The 20,088-nt window shown below is 39.4% G+C and overlaps 1 protein-coding gene across 3 annotated transcripts in view; it reads right to left on the bottom strand.

The window, feature by feature from the left end:
- SPECC1 (sperm antigen with calponin homology and coiled-coil domains 1) overlaps nt 1-20,088 on the bottom strand; it is a 393,222-nt gene that overhangs the window by 167,343 nt on the left and 205,791 nt on the right. For all 3 annotated transcript variants that reach the window (XM_012555496.2, XM_023731046.1, XM_023731045.1), the window contains one exon: nt 6,493-8,072. In XM_012555496.2, the coding sequence (XP_012410950.2) occupies nt 6,493-8,072 (1,580 nt within the window). The remainder of the gene's footprint in view (nt 1-6,492; nt 8,073-20,088) is intronic.

Genomic DNA, 20,088 nt, shown 5'->3' with positions numbered 1-20,088 from the left:
CTGGAAATGACCTAATTTCACCATCAAATCTGAACGAGAGTTTTGCAGGATATATTATTCTTGGCTGACAATTTTTTTCTTTCAAGATTTTATATATGTTCCATTTTATTTTTGATGACTTCTAATTTTCCTTGATTCATACATTGTACATTCTATGTTCTGATTAGTAATAGATGTTTGCAGCTGTTATTTCTCATTTTGAGTCATGCCACATCAGCAAACGAAGGTTCTGCATCATTAAGGTTGACTCAACTAGTAAAAATACTGTGGGGTTTTGTTTTTGTTTTTACACCTAGCTTGGCTACTCCAAAACTTCTACTTAATTCTTGGCCCTGTTCTGAACAGACACTGCTGTATCTGAATGAATAGATATGTTCTTATTGGCCTAAATCTGAATTACCTTTTTTCCCATTTTCTGTCAAGGGAGAGGAGAATATGCTAGTTTAGTTTACATTTCTGCTATGGAAAAAAAGGCTATGGGAAATGGAAGAAATAGGATAAAAATATCCACTACATATTCTGAAATAATTCTTCAAAAACAGTGGGCTGGTTATTAAATGGATTCTCTTTGTGAAATCTCTAAGGTGGCTTCAAAAGCTAGAGGGTGTAAATTGACTAGGAGCATTCACAGCACTTAGTGCCTCACTGAGGTGCTTACCAAGCTTTTAATACAATGCCTTTAATACTAGCAGGAAGTGCCTGGTAATCTGTTTCAGAAAATTAGCCAGTGAAAACCTCATGGATAACAACAGAACAGTCTCAGATACAGTGCTGGAAGATAAGCCCCTGAGGTTGGAAAGCACCCAAAATACAACTGAGGAACCTAATTAAGGTATTAACATACCTAAATAAAATAATGAGTCAATCAGAAGGGGAAGGGGTCACTGGTTACCTATGGAAACCAAGAAAAGGGAGAGGTAAAAGCCGGGTCCAGAGTGAGAACCAACCTTCCCTCTTGTGGAATTACATGTAAGCTCAGGGAGTCATAACCAAAAGATTACAGTCCTACTGGAAAGACCATAGCATCCTCACTCAAGTTATTAAAGAATCTCTTCACCAAATGCTTGTGCTCATATTTCTACTTGGGAAAAAACATACCAACACTGGCATTCTGGGCCACATGACTGTCATGTTGCACAAAATAAAGTATTAAACTGGCATTCTAGCTTCCTATTTTAATCTTGCTAAGTGTACTTCTTGTGCGGAGGTTGATCCACTCCTGTGCACAGCTGGCACCAGGTTTCTGGACTGCAAGCCTGAGGGTCTGTGGCAAATTTTCTAAGGTGAATGGACCACCTTGAAGGCCTCTTAGAGAAGAGCCTGCGGGCCTTTCCTCAAGCTGCCATCCCAACATGCCTCTCCCTGACTTCCCCATATTAGAGAGCTGGGAAACAGATTGTTTTCCGAAGTTCCTTACATGCCTCTTCCTAACATGAAAGAATAGGACTGTCTCACCAAAGACAGCTGGTATCTTGTTGCCAGTCAGAGGTACTGGAGAAGGTGGGGGAAATTATGCCTGAATTGAAAATCATTATAATTGCCACGTTTTCAGCTGTATAATCTTAACCAACTCTCCCAATGCTAACTAGTCCACTGTTCACGCTAGAGAAGTGATCCCTAAGTTTCCCCTTACGTCTACCAAACAGATTCACCGACACTCACCAAGCACTTACTAGGTGTGAGCCAAACATCACTTGGGTACACTGACCGCCTATTTAAATCAGGTTTCAAGATCTCTAAGTCCTTTAAGGAGACCTATTCTGATGACTGGAAACCACCTCGACGCAGCTAACAACAACAACATAATTCTGAAATCATGATTACAGGATAATCTATTTGCACATCTTTCTCTAAAATTCTAGTTTTGCCATTTTTGGACAGTGGCTGCTCTAATCAGCTTGGCCTCATTACCAATACTGGTTATAAACTGATCATGTCACCGCTAGTGGTTCTCCCTAAAAGAGCCCTGGTGGTGCAGTGGTGAAGCGCTTGCTAACCGAAAGGCTGGTAGTTCAAACTCACCAGATGCTCCGCTGCAGAAAGATGTGGCAGTCTGCTTCCGTAAAGATTACAGCCAGGAAACTCCACGGGGGCAGTTCTGCTCTGCCCTATAGGGTCACAGTGAGTTGGAATCAACTCAGCGGCAGTGGGTTTGGTTCTCCCTTGACCACTCAGAACAAGTGGTTCCTTGTAATCTCCTTACTACTCTGAAAGAGATCCTAGAGTTTCTATAGAAAGAACCAGGTTTCAATCTTAGGGGGAAAAAAAAATCGACATTCTTCTTTTAAAATGCCTAGGTTTCAAGTTTAGTAAAGATATTATAACTTGAAACCAAGACCCTAAACAACTGAAAGGGTGAAAGTAAAAATAATTTACACCTGGGTTGCATTCTAGTCTGGGAAAACAATAACGCCATTCAGTTGCATGCTGCTTGCTGGCCAGGGCGGACATATGTGTGGCTTACAGGTGGCTGAGGCTTTTGGTGTCTGTGGGAATTAGACCCTTCCTCAAAGCTGTACAGAAGCACGTTACGTGCTCCAGACTAAGCTGCCAGCAAAGTGTATTTGCTGTGTATTAGAAAAAAAAAAAAAGCTGGAGAGAATGAAGATATAAGCAAACAGTTGAAGATAAATAAATGAGAGGAAGATCCTACAAAACACTCAAGCAATTACTGTAAAAGTTCTACCAATCTTTCCATTTATTGTATGATGAAGAGATCCCATCCCCCCCCCCCAAAAAAAGGTACATTTTAAGGATTTTCAGAGTGTCTTAATCTGAGTTACTTAAGTAACTTACCTAAACTGGAATCTTATATACATTTACTGAATCTATTAGACCATAGGATGGTCTGGCATTGCTTTTTCCCTTTGTAAATAGGTTACCTTGTTCTTTTCTCATAATATGCATCTTCTGCTAAGAGTCAGAATGGAAGAATACACTGCTCAAGGAGTAAGAGTTGTTAATCATCAGCAGTTCCCTTGGTGAGTAGCAGAAGAGTCGCTTTGACATCCACTTAAGGTGGTTATATGTGAAAGTTCTATGCATAAATGTCAAGCGAAACAACTGAAAACTGAGGAATTAGGATTTACCCCAGGAATGCAAAGACAATTTAATGCTAGACTACCTTAAAAAAAATCTGTCATTGAAATTTACCTCATTAGCAAATTAAAGGAGAAAAATCACAGAATGACCTAAAAACTATAAGAGTCTATCAAAAGATGTAGAAAAATTCAATCCCTATCTTTTATTTAAAAACAAGCAAACAAAACAAAACACCTCTTCTGAAAATACCTGTATAACTTAATAAGGGGTGCATACCAAATACCTACAACGAACACACTTACTGACAAAATGTTAAATGCATTGCCTTTAAAATCAGGAACAAGATCAGGATCCCTCCACCATCACACCTGTATTCAACGTTGTACAACATAAAGAGGCTTGTTCAAGTTCACAAAATTGGTGAAGAGAACAAAGAAATGTACAAAAAGCAGAATGATACAATAAAGATAAAAGAAGAAATAAATCGATCAAAAAATAGATTAGCAGTAGAGCTGATAAATTAATCTAGCTGGTTCTTTGTATTCATGGAGCATGAAGAAGACATACTCTTTTCTTCTGGATAGGAAGAGTAAATATTGTAATTACGTTGATACAAGTTTGTATGCATGCCCAAACGTGTGAAAACTGGAAAAAAGTAGGAAAGGACATATAATAAAACGTTAGCAGTGTTTTTCTCCAAGTGGTGAGATTAAAGGTAATAGTTATTTTCTTCTTTATACTTTTCTGTATTTTCTAAATAATTTATGATCAGAAAATATAAGCTATTTTTTAAGATGTCAAATTATTTCTCAATGACACATACGTTTAGCGTAATGTCAATCAAAATACCAAAGAGATAGAAGAAGTAGTGAAGCTGAATTTCTAGAAGGTCACCTGGGAGATTAAATATTTTGCAAAAGATTTATGGGAAACCAGCTGCTGTCGAGTCAGCCCTCACTCATGGTGACCCCATGTGTGTCAGAGTAGAACTGTGCTCCACAGGGTTTTCAATGGCTGAATTTTTGGAGGTTGATCACCAGGCCGTTCGTCCAAGAATCCTTTGGGTGGACAAACCTCCAATGGTTTGGTTAGCAGCTGAGCTTGTTAACATTTGTACCACCCAGGTACTCCTAAGAGTAATTTGGGGGAGAGGGGCTTATTCCACAAGATATTAAAACCTAATGCAAAGCTATAATTCTCAATCTATAGTTCAAACGACCACCTGCTAGTAACCTCTAGTGAAATTGCTTCCATACTTTCAATAAAATACCTATGAGCTTAGAACACAGACAATGGTAAAACTCCTACCACTACCCCTCACTAAGACTATCAGAGCCTAGTGCCAGAATCAGGATACAAGTAACTAATTGTAAGGCAGATGAAACAGTGGAGAAAAATCTCCCTGAGGGCTCATGGCATAATTTGCTTCTTGAAGCAGTGACAACCCCTGATATAAGGTGGGAAGAAGTTTTAACCTCTCCTACCAGCTGTTCCCTAAATCATAGGTCCAGAGTGTACACGAAACAGAAAATAGGAAGTCACCTCTCTATACCTTTCCAGCACTGCTCTGTGAGGTGGGCAGAACAGCACACCATTGCTATCATCACCACCAATCTTACACCATAAGACAAAATTCCAGATTTACTGAAGGATTACTAAAATAATGAAAAAAGTCACTCTAAGTGAAAAAAAGAAAGAAAGGAAAACAAAAAGGAAATGATTAAGAGATCTGAATGACATAACAATTTAATATCAAGTGCTGGCAAGAGTTCAGGGAAACAAGCATTCTCATGAACTCCTGGTGGGAACAAACTGATATCTTTCTGGAGGGAAATTCCGCTGTATGTATTGCAAGTCTTTAAAATGTTCATACCATTCAACTTGGTAAGTCAACGTCTAGGAATTTTTCCTAAGAAAATAATCAGAGACATATATATAAAAAATGTATTTACAATACTGAAAGACCAAAAGAAGAAAAATGTTAAAAAAAAATAGGGGATTAGTAAAGTTAACTATGAAATATATATAACAGAGTACTATCTGGCTTTTGTGCTGGACTACTAACCTAAAGATTGTAGATTTGATCCCACTCAGAGGCACCATAGAAGGAAGACCTGGAGATCTTCTTCTGCAAAGATTACCTGTTGCCGTCAACTAAAGATTACAGCCAAAGAATAGGAGCACAACTGGAAGAGCGTAGTTGATATCACTGAATTGTGCATGCAGAAATTTTTGAAATGGGGTATCTTTGGCTATATGTATTTTCACCAAAATATAAAAAATAAAAAAAGGTCGAGAAGGGAGAGGGTTGACATGTTGTGGGGTTGTTAACCAATATCATAAAACAATATGTGTACTACTGTTTCATGAGAAACTATTTGTTCTGTAAGCCTTCACCTGAAGTACAATAAAACAAACAAACAAACGACAAACCAAAAAAAGATGACAGCCAAGAAAACCCTATGGAGCACTTCTACTCTGTAACATCAGAATCGACTAGACAGCAAAGGTGTGGTCTTTAGTTTTTATCTGGCTTTCAGTCTTGTTTAAAAGAATATTTAATGAGGAGAATATGCTAAAAAACGTTAATTGCAAAAAAAGAGGTTAACATGTTCAGGATTCTAAAATTGTTTTCTTTTCTTTTTTTTTTTAACTTGTGAGATAACCACACACATATATACAGAAGAAAACCTCCAAATAATGGTTATGTTATCACTTGGTGGGGAGATTTGCACAATTTTAATTTTCTGTTACTAGCAGCCACAAGCATCTTGACTAATGAACCTGTCTACCCTCACTCAATCTTCAAGAATCAGCTTAGCTGCTACCTCTTTCAAGAAGTCCTCCTGTACTACCCCCTTTTCTCCCATATTATCTTAGGTGTTCCTCCTCTGCCATTAAGTCAGTCTCAACTCCTGGCAACCTCATGTGTGGCACAGTAGTTCTGTGCTCCACAGGCTTTTCAGTGGCTGGTTTTTCAGAAGTAGATCGCTGTGGGTGGTGCAAATGGTTAACATCCTAAGCTGTGAACTGAACAGCTGGAGGTTTGAGTCCACTCAGAGAGCCTCAGAAGAAAGTTCTGGCAATGTATTTCCAAAAAATCAGCCACTGAAAACCCTATGGAGTACAGTTGTACTCTGACACACATGGGGTCGCCACTTGACTCTGGGCTGTCCTTGACAATATTCCTTTCATTGCATTAAAACCACTGATGTGATTCACTATATCCCCATTACATTCAGAACTATCCATAGTCAGAAATTTGGGTATTTCGTTTTTGTATCTCCAATGCCAATTTGTCTGGAATGTAATCAATCTTCAAGTTTGAATGCTGAATTCATGAATGAAATGGACTGAGCAAACGATTCTTTCTGCTCTGTGAGTTTATACGTCAAGGAGAGGAATCTAACCAGGATGATCAAATACCGGTAAAGAGAGATCTTTTCTTACCTTGGATAGCAGGCTTGACACATGTTTAATTTCACCATTTGCCTTTAGTAACTCTTGTTTGAGCTCAGTGCAAGACAGTTCCAGTTTATCTTTTTCGGCACGAGCTACTTTCAGCATTTCTTGAACTTCACAGCTATCTGCCGTTTGCCCCGTGGGACTGGTCTCTACAGCTTTTTGCTTCTCACTCTCCAATTGAGCCTTTAAAGATCCATTTTCAATCTTCAGCACTTCTAAGTTAACTCTACATTCTTCCAAAGTTTTGGCCATCACACTATGATTATGCCGTTCCAGTTCTAGAAACCCATTCAGTTTTTCGTTTTCTTCCTTCAGGTGTTTAACCATTTCTAAGGCTCCTTGGTTTTCTTCCTCAACTTTCCGTAAGCTACAGGTCAACTGCTGCTGAATAATGAGCAGTTTCTCTCTTTCAAAGCGGCCCTGGTCAAGAATGTCTGCACATTTCTGCTCCAGTTCGAGGATTCTGCCTTCCTGGACACTGGGCTCTTCATTCTTTACTCGCTCTTGTAAAAGATTTATCAGTTTCTCATTTTCTTGACTCAATTGCTCTGCCCTCTCTTGATGCTGATGAAAGGATGTCTCCAAAATAGTCTTCTCATCTGCCAGTTTCTCATTCTCAGCTGTCAATTCCTGCACCATTTGTTGCTGGTCTGATAATTCTTGCAAAGTAGCCTGCAGTTCTTCTGCTGTGCTGTGTTGATTCTCTTCCATCTTTTGTATCTTCTCAGTAAGGGAAGCCAGAGACAATTCACTAATATTGTTAGGGGAACTCCCAGTGGTGGAACACTTTGAGCTCTTAAAGGGGTTGCTATTGGAAGATACAGGTCTAGAGGGGGTATCTGCTGTTATGTGCTCAAAATCGGAGGCATCTGGTGACAAGGAAGCTTTGGTAACATCGCTACTTGAAGAATCTGACGTTCTTAATGCATTTTCACGTATGTTGTTTTTATATTCATCTATTTCACCTGACAGCTGATTCCTAGCCGGGCTTCTGAAGCTTGACTCTTGAGTTACAGATGTTGGGGAGCTGCTATCACCAGTGTGACTTGCTGCTCCTTCTGAGTTTGGTGAATGCTCAAAGTAAATCAGTTTCTCCTTCAAGGTCCGGTTTTCTTCCTCTAGATCAGCAAGCTCTTTCTGAAAATTCTTGTTCTTCTCCTCAAGAGCTCTTATCAAAGGCTCTGTGTCACATGATGAGAAGGGTATTCCATCTACACTCAGGTCTAAAGCATCAGTTTCTTCAGTGTTCAAGGCTCTCTTTTCTTTGCATTTCTTTAGTTCACTTCGAAGCCTGTTTATTTCACTATCTTTTGCTTTGGCTTCTGCCAAAAGTTCCCGAATGTGAGACTCGAGCACAGCCTTTTCTGCACCTTCATTCTCTTGCTTGGCTTTTGAGGAGGTGGTCCTCAGGTGTTTGGTAGGTGTGGGTGTGCTAGAAGAAGTTGGACTGGACACCAATTTCCTGGGGTTTGAGGGACCACGTGGCACAGATCTCTCTCTTGAGCCCACTACTGAAAGTTCCCGTGGAGCTGGAATGCCTGTCCGTTTGGTTGTTGCAGCAGCCCCTAAAGAAAAAAGAAGAAAAAACTGAAGGAAGGAAAAAAAGAAAAACCCAAACACTTTTATAAAAAAAACAAATGACTTTAAATTACATGGTCTAGTGAACACTGTGGCTGTCACGCTTCACCCATTTCCTCCTCCGTTAGATAACTACCTAGTTCTATTGGGGTTTCTCTACCTCCTCCCTGAGCCCTATACTTTGGAGGAAGCTGACTCCTCTACTGGCTGTAGGCAGGCATGAAGTCTATGTTCAGGCCTGAGCTAGTCAGCATAATCCCATCCCAAGCCATAGTGGCTGGCCCAGGGCATGGGTGCACAGCTCAATTAAGACCAATGAAACGTAAGAAAAGGTTTTCTGGGCAAGCTTTTGAAGTGTCACGTGAGTGAGAAAGCATGTCAGTCTGGAAACGCTTGGTAACCATCTTGCCATCACAAAAGGATGGTGAGAATGCAGAAAGCAGAGTAGAGAGAACCAAAAAACAAAAAAACCCGTCGCCGTCGAGTCAATTCCGATTCATAGTGACCCTGTAGCACAGAGTAGAACTATCCTATGGGGTTTCCAAGGAGCGGCTGGTGGATTCCTACTGCTGACCTTTTGGTTAGCAGCCGTAGCTCTTAACCACTGCACTACTAGGGCTCCAGAGTAGAGAGAAGGAAACCAAATTCTTTTTTTTTTAAAAACAGGAAAATTGATTTATTCTTTTCTTTAGTCTTTGTCCATGCATATTATTCTAGTTTAATCAAAATTTAGATAAAGCTTCAATTTAAATTTTAAACATAGTGTATCGTAAGTATTTTCCATGTTGCTACCTAATCTTTGTAATTATAATGCCTACATAATATTTATTGATTATATGCTCCATATTTCATTTAACCATCTCCAAACCTGAATATAAGGTTACTTGCCATTTTTAATATTATAAGTAACATTGCAGTAAACATTTTTCATGCATGCATCTTCACCTCTCTTTTTAAATTATTTTCTTAAATTACGAGATAGGCAATTACTGTGTTATAGATATGAACAAAGTTAATGACATGATTCTTGCTACGTATTGCTGTGCTGATTTCCAAAATGACTTTAATAATTTACTTGAAATGTAAGTGTATCTTTCTACCATAACTACACCAACACTGGACATTATGAAACTTTACCACAATCCCTGATTCCCCAAGCTGAAACGGTACTCCCTGACCCCCACTGTCATTCTCTATCCTCATACCATGCTTTATGTTTTTCCTTAACACTTTTTAGAACCAGATACCATATTTGAAGTTCAGTTTTAACTTTTCTTTCATCCTATCAACATAAACATATGCTTGAGGAAGTCAGAATTTTCTCTCTTTTATTCATGATATGTCTCTATTGCCTGCAACAGTGCATGGAATATAGCAGTATATCAGCAATATGTTTTTTCTGAGCTTTCTTTTTTTTAATAGAGGAAACCAAATTCTTAACGGACTTGTTGAATTGCTAAGTTAAACCAACCCTGAAGGCCTACTGCTGGCCTTCCAGTTACACAAGCCAATAAATACCCTTTATCTAAGTCACCTTGAACTGGGTTCCCTGTAACTTGCAACTTAACACATATGAACTGATAAACTTGGTAACTAAATAATAGCCTTTTGACAAAATATAAGTCATTGTAAATTTTAAAATAAATTTTTTTTTGAAAATTCATCATTAATTAACATGGTGACTAGAACAAATTTGATTAAGAGACCAGAAGAAACAAATAATACTAAGGAGAGACGGATCTGATCCAATGACATATGACTTTTAACATAAGTGGAAATGGTGCTCTCATCTGTACTCATAGAGAAACAAGAACAAATGGGATAAGGATGTATTACATATATCTGTGGTACGGTTTCAAATGTTAAAGGGATTTATATAATATGGAGACAATACAGTCACTTAGAATCCTTATAATGGGAAATTTAAGGGATAAGGAATTACTGTGTTATTTTCATCTACACTACATCACAGACAAAATGAAAAAAAAATCTAGATGTGAAAACCTAGGCATCAATTGCATCTATGCTCTAGAAGTGAAACCTACCTCAGAGTTTAAATGAAAATTCTGGACCTATTTTACAAACTCAAAGATGATGTGATGAATCAAGACTGACTGCTATAACGTATACAACTATGTGCCTGGGTTTACAGGTTTCCAGTAACAAAGGATCCTAGAGGTGATCACCCATCTCTGAGCCTCCAGTAAGTGTCAGAGTGAAAGGAGGGCCTCCATGGACTGGCAGAAGCCCCAGAGCTAAGACAGAGTAGACTCTCCACGTGGCACAGCAGCTCTAAACCTACTGCCAAAATTGCCACTAAGACATGAGCAACCACATGTATAAACATACTGAAATGTGAAGTAATAACGTGAATTCAGGCTGATGGTATTCCTTGCTAACAATTGAGTGCTTTGTAAAACTTCAAGATAAAAAAACTGAACTGTCATATTAATATACAGAAAACTATGGTTTTAAGTTAATTTTTTCAAATTAAGTCACTAGAAAGCTAAGAGTACTATACTCAAACCAAAAAACCCAAACCCATGGCCATTGAGTCGATTCTGACTCATAGCGACCCTATAGGACAGAGTAGAACTGCCTCATAGAGTTTCTAAGGAGCAGCTGGTGGATTCGAACTCAGCAGCGAGCTCTTAACCACTGTGCCACCAAGGCTCCATGAGTACTATACTACACATTTAATAGTTTTAAGTGCCCAGATGCCTCACTGCATCATACTAAACAATCAATAAAGAAAAGATTTATTTAATTATTTTTGTAAAAAAAAATATATATATATAAGCAATAAAGTATGTCAGTAATGCCAGTTCTCTAAGATGAAGTAATTTTGGCAAGAACAATAATAAAAACTAGAAAATAACCAAAGCTTCACCATACCAATAGTCAGAAAAGGCAAACCTGAGAGCTCAAGACTGATCATTACAGAAGCATTTGCCATTCCTAATAATGCCACAGAAATTAAGATTTCCTTTTTTTAAAAAAATTTCATTGTATATATAGCAAAAGTTTGCCATTTTAACCATTTTTAGCTGTACAATTCAGTGGCAGTAATTACATTCACCATGTTGTGCAAGCATCACCACTATCCATTTCTAAGTTTTATATCACCCCAAACAGAAACTCCCTACCCCTTCAGAAATAACTCCTATTCCTTCCTCCTCCCAGTCTCTAGTAACCACTAATAAACTTTTGTAACTGGGACCACAACATCTGTCCTTTTAGTCTGATTTATTTTACTCAGTATAATGTTTTCAAGGTTCATTCATGTTGTAGCATGTATAAGGACTTCATTTCTCTTTATGGCTGAGTAATATTCCACAATAAAATAATTCTTTAAACTGTTAAAAAGTAAAAATGTCACCTTGAGGACAAAGGTGCTTCTGACCCAAGCCATGGTATTTTCAATCATTTCATATGCATGTGAAAGCTGGACAATGAATAAGGAAGATCAAAGAAGAACTGATATCTTTAAACTATGGTGTTGGTGAAGAATATTGAATATACCATGGAATGCCGGAAGAACCAACAAATCTGTCTTGGAAGAAGTACAGCCAGAATGCTCCTTAGAAGGGAGGATGGTGAGACTTCATCTCACGTACTTGGAACATGTTATCAGGAGGGACCAGTCCCTGGAGAGGGACATCATGCTTGGTAAAGTAGAGGGTCATGGAAAAAGAGGAACACCCTCAATGAGATGGATGGACACAGCGGCTGCAACAATGGGCTCAAATATAGCAATGATTGTGAGGATAGCACAGGACCGGGTAGTGTTTTTATTCCATTGCACAAAGGGTCGCTATGAGTCGGAACCAACTCCACAGCACCTAACAACAACAACAATATTCTGTTGTATGTATATCCCACATTTTGTTTACCCATTCGTCTGTTAATAGACATGAGTTATTTCCGCATTTTGACTATTGTGAATAATGCCGCAATGAACGTTGGTGTACAAGTATATGTTGAGTCTCTGTTTTCAAGACCCCTGGGTATATACCTAGGAGTGAAAGGGGTCTTTCCTTTTAATCTTCAAAAATTTGCTGGTATTGAAGATGGCAAGAACTAAATTAGAACATATTAACTCTGCCATTATTTCTAGCTACAGTTTAACTCCTTCCTTTGCTGCCAAATCCTAGTCTGTTCTCCATTTAGGTGCTACTTACGCTTTACTGAACTTACTAGGAATTACTATTTCTTTATTACAAACCAAAATATATTTATGAAATAAACTGGTAGTACACAATCCAGATGTATTTTTTAGTCATCTGTTCTTTTTTCAATTTTGCTACTTCATCATCATTCTAAGACAGTCAACAGTACAATTTGTTTTCTCTTTTCTAAAAGGTTCTTCCCATCTCTGTACATATCATTTCAGAAACTAAGGAGCAAAGGTTAAGTTTACAGGGTTGCTAAACTGATCATCAGACCAAACTAAGGTTGGTGGTTGGCCATTCACCCCCCTATTTGTGTCTAAGTCTCCAGCCCAGACACAGCTCTTCCTAAGCACTGAAGAGGAAGAGCAAGACAGCAAACAGCATAATAGCTTATGATAAAGTCAATCAGATGAGTTCTACCACTCATTTTGTTGTTGCTGTTGTTAGTTGTTGTCGAGTTGGCTCCAATTCAGGTGACCTTATGTATAACACGAAGAAATATTGCTCAGTCCTGGGCCATCTTCATGATTGTTGGTTATGAGTCCGCTGTTGTGGCTACTGTGTCAATCCATCTCATTGAGGGTTTCCCATGTTTTCGTTGGTCCTCTACTTTTCACGCTGTTGTTAAGTGTGTTGAGTCAGCTCTGACTCACAGCAACCTTATAGATAACAGAATGAAATTTTGCCCAGTCCTTAGCCATCCTCACAATCATTGCTATGTTTGAGCCCATTGTTGCAGCCACTGTGTCAATCCATCTCATTGAGGGTCTTCCTCTTTTTTACTGACCTTCTAGTTTACCAAGCATGATGTCCTTCTCCAGGGATTGGTCCCTCCTGATAACATGTCCAAAGTACATAAGATGAAGTCTCGCCATTCTTGCTTCCAAGTAGCATTCTGGCTGTACTTCTTCCAGGACAGATTTGTTCATTCTTCTGGCGGTCCATGGTATACTCACTATTCTTCCCCAACACAATTCAATTGTGTCAATTCTTCTTCAGTCTTCCTTTTTCACTGCCCATCTTTTACACGCATATGAGGTGATTGAAAATACCATGGCTTGGGTCAGGTGAACCTTAGTTATCAAAGTGACATCTTTCCTTTTTAGCACTTTAAAGAGCTCTTTTCAAGCAGATTTGTCCAGTGCAATACAGCATTTGATTTCTTGACGGCTGCTGCTTCCAGGGGCACTGACTGTTGATCTAAAAAGAATGAAATCCTTGAGAACTTCAATTTCTTCATCATTTATCATGCTGTTGTTTACTGGTCCAGTTGTAAGGATTTTTGTTTTATGTTGAGGTGTAATCCATACTGAAGGCTGTGGTCTTTGATCTTCATCAGTAAGTGTGCTTCAAGTCATCTTCACTTTTGTCAAGCAAGGTTATTCCATTTGCATATCACAGGCTGTTAATGTTATCACTACTTCTCACTGTCTCCTTTAAGTACCGTGAGTTAAGCCTCACTGCTAAACAATATATTCTGAAACTCTGAAACTGAGCATGCTACCTTACACAACACCTCATGGCCATGGCGACAGCAGCGGGGGCAAGAGCACCAGGGACACTGGAACAGGGACTGTCTCAGTCATCACCTTTTCTGTCTTCTTCCATTTCACACCAGATCATCACTATCCCTACCACCCCTGTGAGTCTGGTTGTTTGACTGCAAGAAGTGAAAAGTTCCATCTCATAATTATGAAGAACTAAAATGATAATTTAAGAAAAATGTTTGATATGTTACATTTTTAAATGTCAAATGAAAACTTATACTGTGATTAATCACAAATACATCAAACTATATATTCATAGAGACACACACTAGAAAGGAACACAGTATATTGAAAACAGTTGAATATTAAGCTGGTTGGACTGTAATTTTCTTGTTTTTGGTACAGTTACATTTGTGTAATGAATTAAAAATAAGAGAAAAACTATCATAAGAATATACAGAGAGATAAGAGGGTAGGAAAATTTTTTTTCAGAGAACAAAAGGTACATTTAAAATAACAATGGCATAATCACTTAAATCATGGATCAGGTGACTAAACACTATTTTAACTGGTGATTCTCATGAGCTGAAACTATTTTAGCCCTTTTTTTCATCCCTTGTCTTATGTAAAGAATATGTTACTGGGGCTGTTCTTTAGTAAGACTTCTCCCTAACATGCAGGTGAGGGAAATGGTGGCATTCTGAAATAAATTTATATTCACTCTTTCATTTATTCAACAAGTATTCATGGAATACTTACAGAATACTTACTCTGTGGGGGACTCTGGTGGGAGGGACAAATGAAAGTTCACCATCCTCACACATCACAAAATTACTGCCTTGTCTCCTAAACACAAGAGAACTCGCTATTCAGTGCCTAAGAACCTAAACTACTTTTTAAAAATATTATTATCACTCTTCATGAACTGTTTTCTCAAAGGGTTCCAATACCTTCTGTAGTCTAGCATCAGAGCACCTTTAACTTCAGGGGCGATAATGAGCATCAAGACCAGCCCAAAGCTGATTCCTATGAGGTGCAGGTTAGATATACCTCCACTCTCCAACTTTTTCACATTTTCTGACACCAGCCACCGCCCCATTCCCCCACCCCGTGGAACTCTCGACTTCTCTGCTAGGTTTGATAATTCATTGCAATGGCCACACAGAACTCACAATTATGTGGGTTATTAGGGAAGTAACAGGCTACAACTCGGTATCAGGATCAACTTGCAATAAAAGAACACAACTCAGGAGACAGGATATAGCTCTTCAATCAAGACAGCTTCCAACTAAAACAACTCTCAGTCTCTTGGCTGTGCCCGCAAGCAGGCCTCCTCTTAGCCGTGCCTACTGCCAGGCAAGCGTTACAGCTCCTTAGCTCTGTTGACAAGTGCCTGGAGGCACCCCACTCCACCAACAAGCCTTCTGCCTGAAGGCACTCAGCTCTCTCTTGCTTTGTGGGTCGGCAAGACTGCTTCAGCCACCTTGCATTGGTCTCCTGCTTCCTGTTGCTCGTACTGCTGCTGCCGTTTCTCTGCTGCTAGGCTCTGCTGTGGTTGCTATTGCTTCTCAACGTCTTCAGTTACAGCTCTCTCTCTTCTGTGCTAGGGGGTTCTTAGCACAGGGACCCTGGGTCAAAAGGACATGTTTCACTCCCTGATGGTGGTGCGGTCTTCCCCCAACCTTTGTGGGATTGGCCCTTACGTAAGGAAAACCTTTGACAATTTCAAGGGATGATCCTCGCACCAGAACAACTAACTGCTAACCAATCCCCTTAGTAGGCCACAGTCACTTAACTTGCACAGTAATTCACCAATTCCTGCAAGGTCACTTAATTCTATTGGATGGTTTTACACATACTATCTGCACAGTAGACTGACCAATCCCTGCAAGGTGAGTAAAATAGACCAATCACAGAGTAGGCTGCAGCCCAACCAATTATTTTTGGCAGAATTATAAACCCAGTGCCAGAAAGGCCATATATAAAAAGAAACCTGTTGCACTGCACTTTCTTTCTTGTCAAATCTATTTTTTCCCCTTAATCTTCATCCTTCTCAACTTTTCACTGGCATCTAATCTGTTCCTTCTTCCCTTCATTCTTTTTATTCATTCAATTATGTATGACAGTGGCATCAATCATTTTTCAGGTTCCCCCATTAAGAGAAACCTTAAAATCATACTTAAATTTACTTCCCCTTTCTTTTTGCAACCACTTGGTCACTAAATCATATTAACTGTTTTTGGAAATGTTTCCATATTTTTCCTTTCCTTTCATTTTGGTATAAATCTAGTCCAGGTTCTTATACTGTTCCACTGAAACTTCTGAAAGTACTTTCTCTCAGATCTTTCTGATTCTAGTCTCTTCCATCTTCAAGACTAATATCCCTTAAATATTACTTTCATTTTTCTGTTCCGTTTCTATTTTTATTTTTGCCACCACATCAACATTAAACTTCTTCCCCGTGGCTTTCAAGGTCACAGACGGTTTCATCCTAATCAATGTATCTAACCCTATTAAGCTTATTTACCTCTTGTTTTTCTTTGCTTGAGGAGCCCTGGTAGTACAGTGGTTAAGTGCTCAGCTGCTAACCAAAAGTTTGGTGGTTCAAACCCACCAGCCGCTCCAGGGGGAAAGATGTGGCAGTCTGCTTCCATAAAGATTTACAGCCTTGGAAACCCTATGGGGCAGTTCTACTCTATCCCACAGGGTTGTTATGAGTTGGAATCGACTCAAAAGCAATGGGTTTGGTTTTGTTTTGGTTTCTTTGCTAACACATCCATTTAACTCCAGTCAGCAGCCTCAAGGTCCCCAGTATACCCCATGGCTTGTTGAAATATCACTCCTTTTCAACTAGATCCTTCTGACTGGCATTTAAACATGCTCAACTCTCTTTAAATTAAAAAAAAAAAAAGGAATCCACGTCTTCCTACAGCTAATACCTGATTTATCTCTTCCTCCTCACAGCTCCATGTGGTCAGATGTAATGCACATTTTTCAATCCTCTCAGCAGAGTTGGCACAACACCTTTAGTTTTGAAACACTACTTTGATGTCACACTCTCCTAGTTTTTCTCTTAGCTCAGCAGCCATACCTTGTCTATTTCCTAAGCTAGTTACTCCTTCTCTCTCCACAACCTACATTCTTTCAGAAAAAAAGGTCCTAAGCATTTTTTCTTCTCTTACTACAAAAATATTTTCCTGATAATTTTACTCAATTCCCTGGTCTTAAATACTATCTACGTACTAAAATATTAAAATACCAAACCAATTGCCACTGAGTCGATTACATTTCATGGTGACCCCATGGGTTGCAGAGTAGAACTGTGCTACATAAGGCTCTCAAGGGTGTGAGCTTTAGGAAGCAGATTGCCAGGCCTTTCTTCCACGGCACCTCTCAGTGGGTCACACTGCCAACCTTTCAGTTAGTGTTGAGCACTCAACCATTTGTATCACCCAGAGACTCCTCACCTACATACAAATAACTCCAAAATTGACTCTCTAGCATGGACCTCTCCTCTGAGCAACAGATATGAATAATGAATTACCTACCTGATAACCTTAATTTTTACAGAAACTTCTTAAACTACATACAAGGGAGAAAGGATGGTTGAGAAAGAGTGAACAGACTGTGCAAAGGCTCCAGAGTACAGAGAGTCATAGCAGGGAGTGGACTAGTAAGGAAGGAGGCTATTTTACATAGGGTATGTAAGGAAGGCTTTACTGATACAGTTTGAGACTCAAGGTGATACGCATCCATTAAAATAAGCCCAGGGTGCTATGAAAAAGGAATAAAGACAACACAAGAAAAAGCTCTCAAAAATTTTAAATATGCTTGTCATAATAAAAGACTCAATAGAAAAGATGGAATACAGATCAAGGAAATTTCCCAACATGCAGAACAAAATGAAAAGAAAATGGAAAACAGAAAAGAAACACAGAGGGTCAATCCAGGAGATCAAACATCCAATTAACAGAAATTCCAGAAATACTGACCAGTGGAAACAGAATGGCAGAAATTATCCAAGCACTGACATAGGAGAATTCTCCAAAGTTGAAGAACATAAGTCTTCAGAATTCATCTCAAATAAAATGAATGAAAAAAGACCCACAAAGATATACCTTTTATAAAGTTTCAGAACACCAAGAATGACTAAAAGTTTGGGTGAGGAGAGTGGACGGAGAATGAGATTGACCATCCTTATTCATTACCAGTACTGAATTCTAGACGGCAACGAAGCAGTGCTTTCAAAGTTCAGTGGGAAAAAGATTTTCAACCTAGAATTTCATACCTAAAAAACCAGTTGCCATTTAATCGATTCCAACTGTTAGCAACCCCATGTGTGTTAGTATAATTGTGCTCCATAGAGTTTTCAATGGCTGACTTTTCAGAAGTAGATCACCAGGTCTTTCTTCTGAGGCATCTCTGAGTGGACTCAAACCGCCAGTCTTTCAGTCAGCGGGCAAGGGCGTTAACCTTTTGCACCATCCAGGGACTGTTAACCTAACTATAAATCAATTGTAGAGGTAGACGTGCAAAGACTCAGAAAATTAAACTGCCCAACACTTTTTTTTTCTATGACATCAATTACATTCTTCCAGTTGTACGGCTATTCTCACTATCCTTTTCCAAATTATTCCATCAACATTATCTTCAACTTACTGTTCCCTAGGCTTCCCATCAGACCTGTTGAGTTGCTGTTGTCGATTTGAGCTCACATAGATAATTCTTTTTTTTCGTACTTTAGATGAAGGTTTACAGAATGAATAGTTTCTCATTAAACAGCTAGTACACATATTGCTGTATGACAACCGTTAACAACCCAACGACATGTCAAAACTGTCCCTTCTCAACCTTGAGTTCCCTATCACCAGCTTTCCTGTCCCCATCTGCCTTCTAGTCCTTGTCCCTGGACTGCTGTGCCTCATTAGTCCAGTTTTGTTTTATGGGGCTGCCCAATTCCCAGCTGAACGGTGAACTTCAGGAGTGACTTCACCACTGAGCTAAAAGGGTGGCCGGGGGCCATATTCTTGGGGTTTCTCCAGTCTCTGTCAGGCCAGTAAATCTGGTCTTTTTTTGTGTGTTAGAATTTTGTTCTACATCCTTCTCCAGCTCTGTCCAGGACCCTCTGTTGTGATCCTGGCCAAAGCAGTCAGTGGTGGTAGCCGGGCACCATCAAGCTGTACTGGACTCAGTCTGGTAGAGGCCTTGGTAGCTGTGGTCCATTAGTCCTTTGGACTAATCTTTTCCTTGTATCTTGTTTTCTTCAATCTTCCTTGTTCCCAAAGGGGTGAGACCAGTGGAGTATCTTAGATGGCTGCTCACACGCTTTTAAGACCCCAGACGCTACTCACCAAGGTAGAACATAGAACATTGTCTTTATAAACTGTGTTATGCCAATTTAGCTAGATGTTCCCGGAGACCATGGTCCCCACAGCCCTCTTCCCAGTAATTCAGTCCCTCAAGGAGTTTGGATGTGTCTACGGAGCTTCCATGACCTTTTCTTGTACAAGTTGTGCTGGCTTTCTCAGTATTGTGTACTGTCTTACCCCTCACCAAAGTTAAGTCTAACACCAAAGCTCCCTTAACACTCTTTTTTGTTTGTTTGTGTGTATGTTTGTGGCTCCTGTTCCTCTCTCCTCTTTCCCATACCCATCTTACCTCCACACATCACAATCTCCCCCCTCCTTTTTGCCTATTGCACCGTGTGCTGAACATCATAACCCCAAGCAGCACAGGCACAGCCTACCAGAACCTGCCCTGTACTGATTCCCGGCCCCCGCATCAGCCCTAGTACGTGCCACAAACAACCCATCCCAGCAACTCCCCTTCAGCTGGACCTGCCCTGTTGTACCATACCTGAGTGACTGACCCTGCCCACTGGAGAAGGAAGTGAAAAGTATCGTGCCCACAGATGAGCAAACTACAAAGAACGCACATCCTGCCTGCTCAGACATAACCAAATAAAACAAAAAATCAGCATGAAACAAACCTACAATCGGTAAATGAGGAAAATAACTATACTGAATGCCCCGAAGACAGCAGTCAAAATCAAAACATATACAAAAACAGAACAGGATGGTTCCAGAAGGCGTCCAAAATCAAACACCAGATGACTTTCCAGTAGAAGAAAAAGCAGTAGAACTACCTGATAGGAAATTCAAATCTCAAATACTCAGAATTATCCAAGAGTTGAAGCAAAAAGCAGACAAAAATGAGGAAAAAATAGACAAATTCATGGAAAAGGCAGACAAATTCATGGAAAATACAGACAAAAAATGGAAGAATTCAAGAAAATAATACAGGAACAAAATGCTAAAATAAATTCACAACTAGAAATCATACAG

This window comes from Trichechus manatus, unplaced genomic scaffold (genome assembly GCF_000243295.1).
Source record: "Trichechus manatus latirostris isolate Lorelei unplaced genomic scaffold, TriManLat1.0 scaffold00040, whole genome shotgun sequence".
Lineage (NCBI taxonomy): Eukaryota > Metazoa > Chordata > Mammalia > Sirenia > Trichechidae > Trichechus > Trichechus manatus.
Note: the sequence above shows the minus strand (reverse complement) of the source record. Positions and strands in the feature narration are given on the sequence as shown.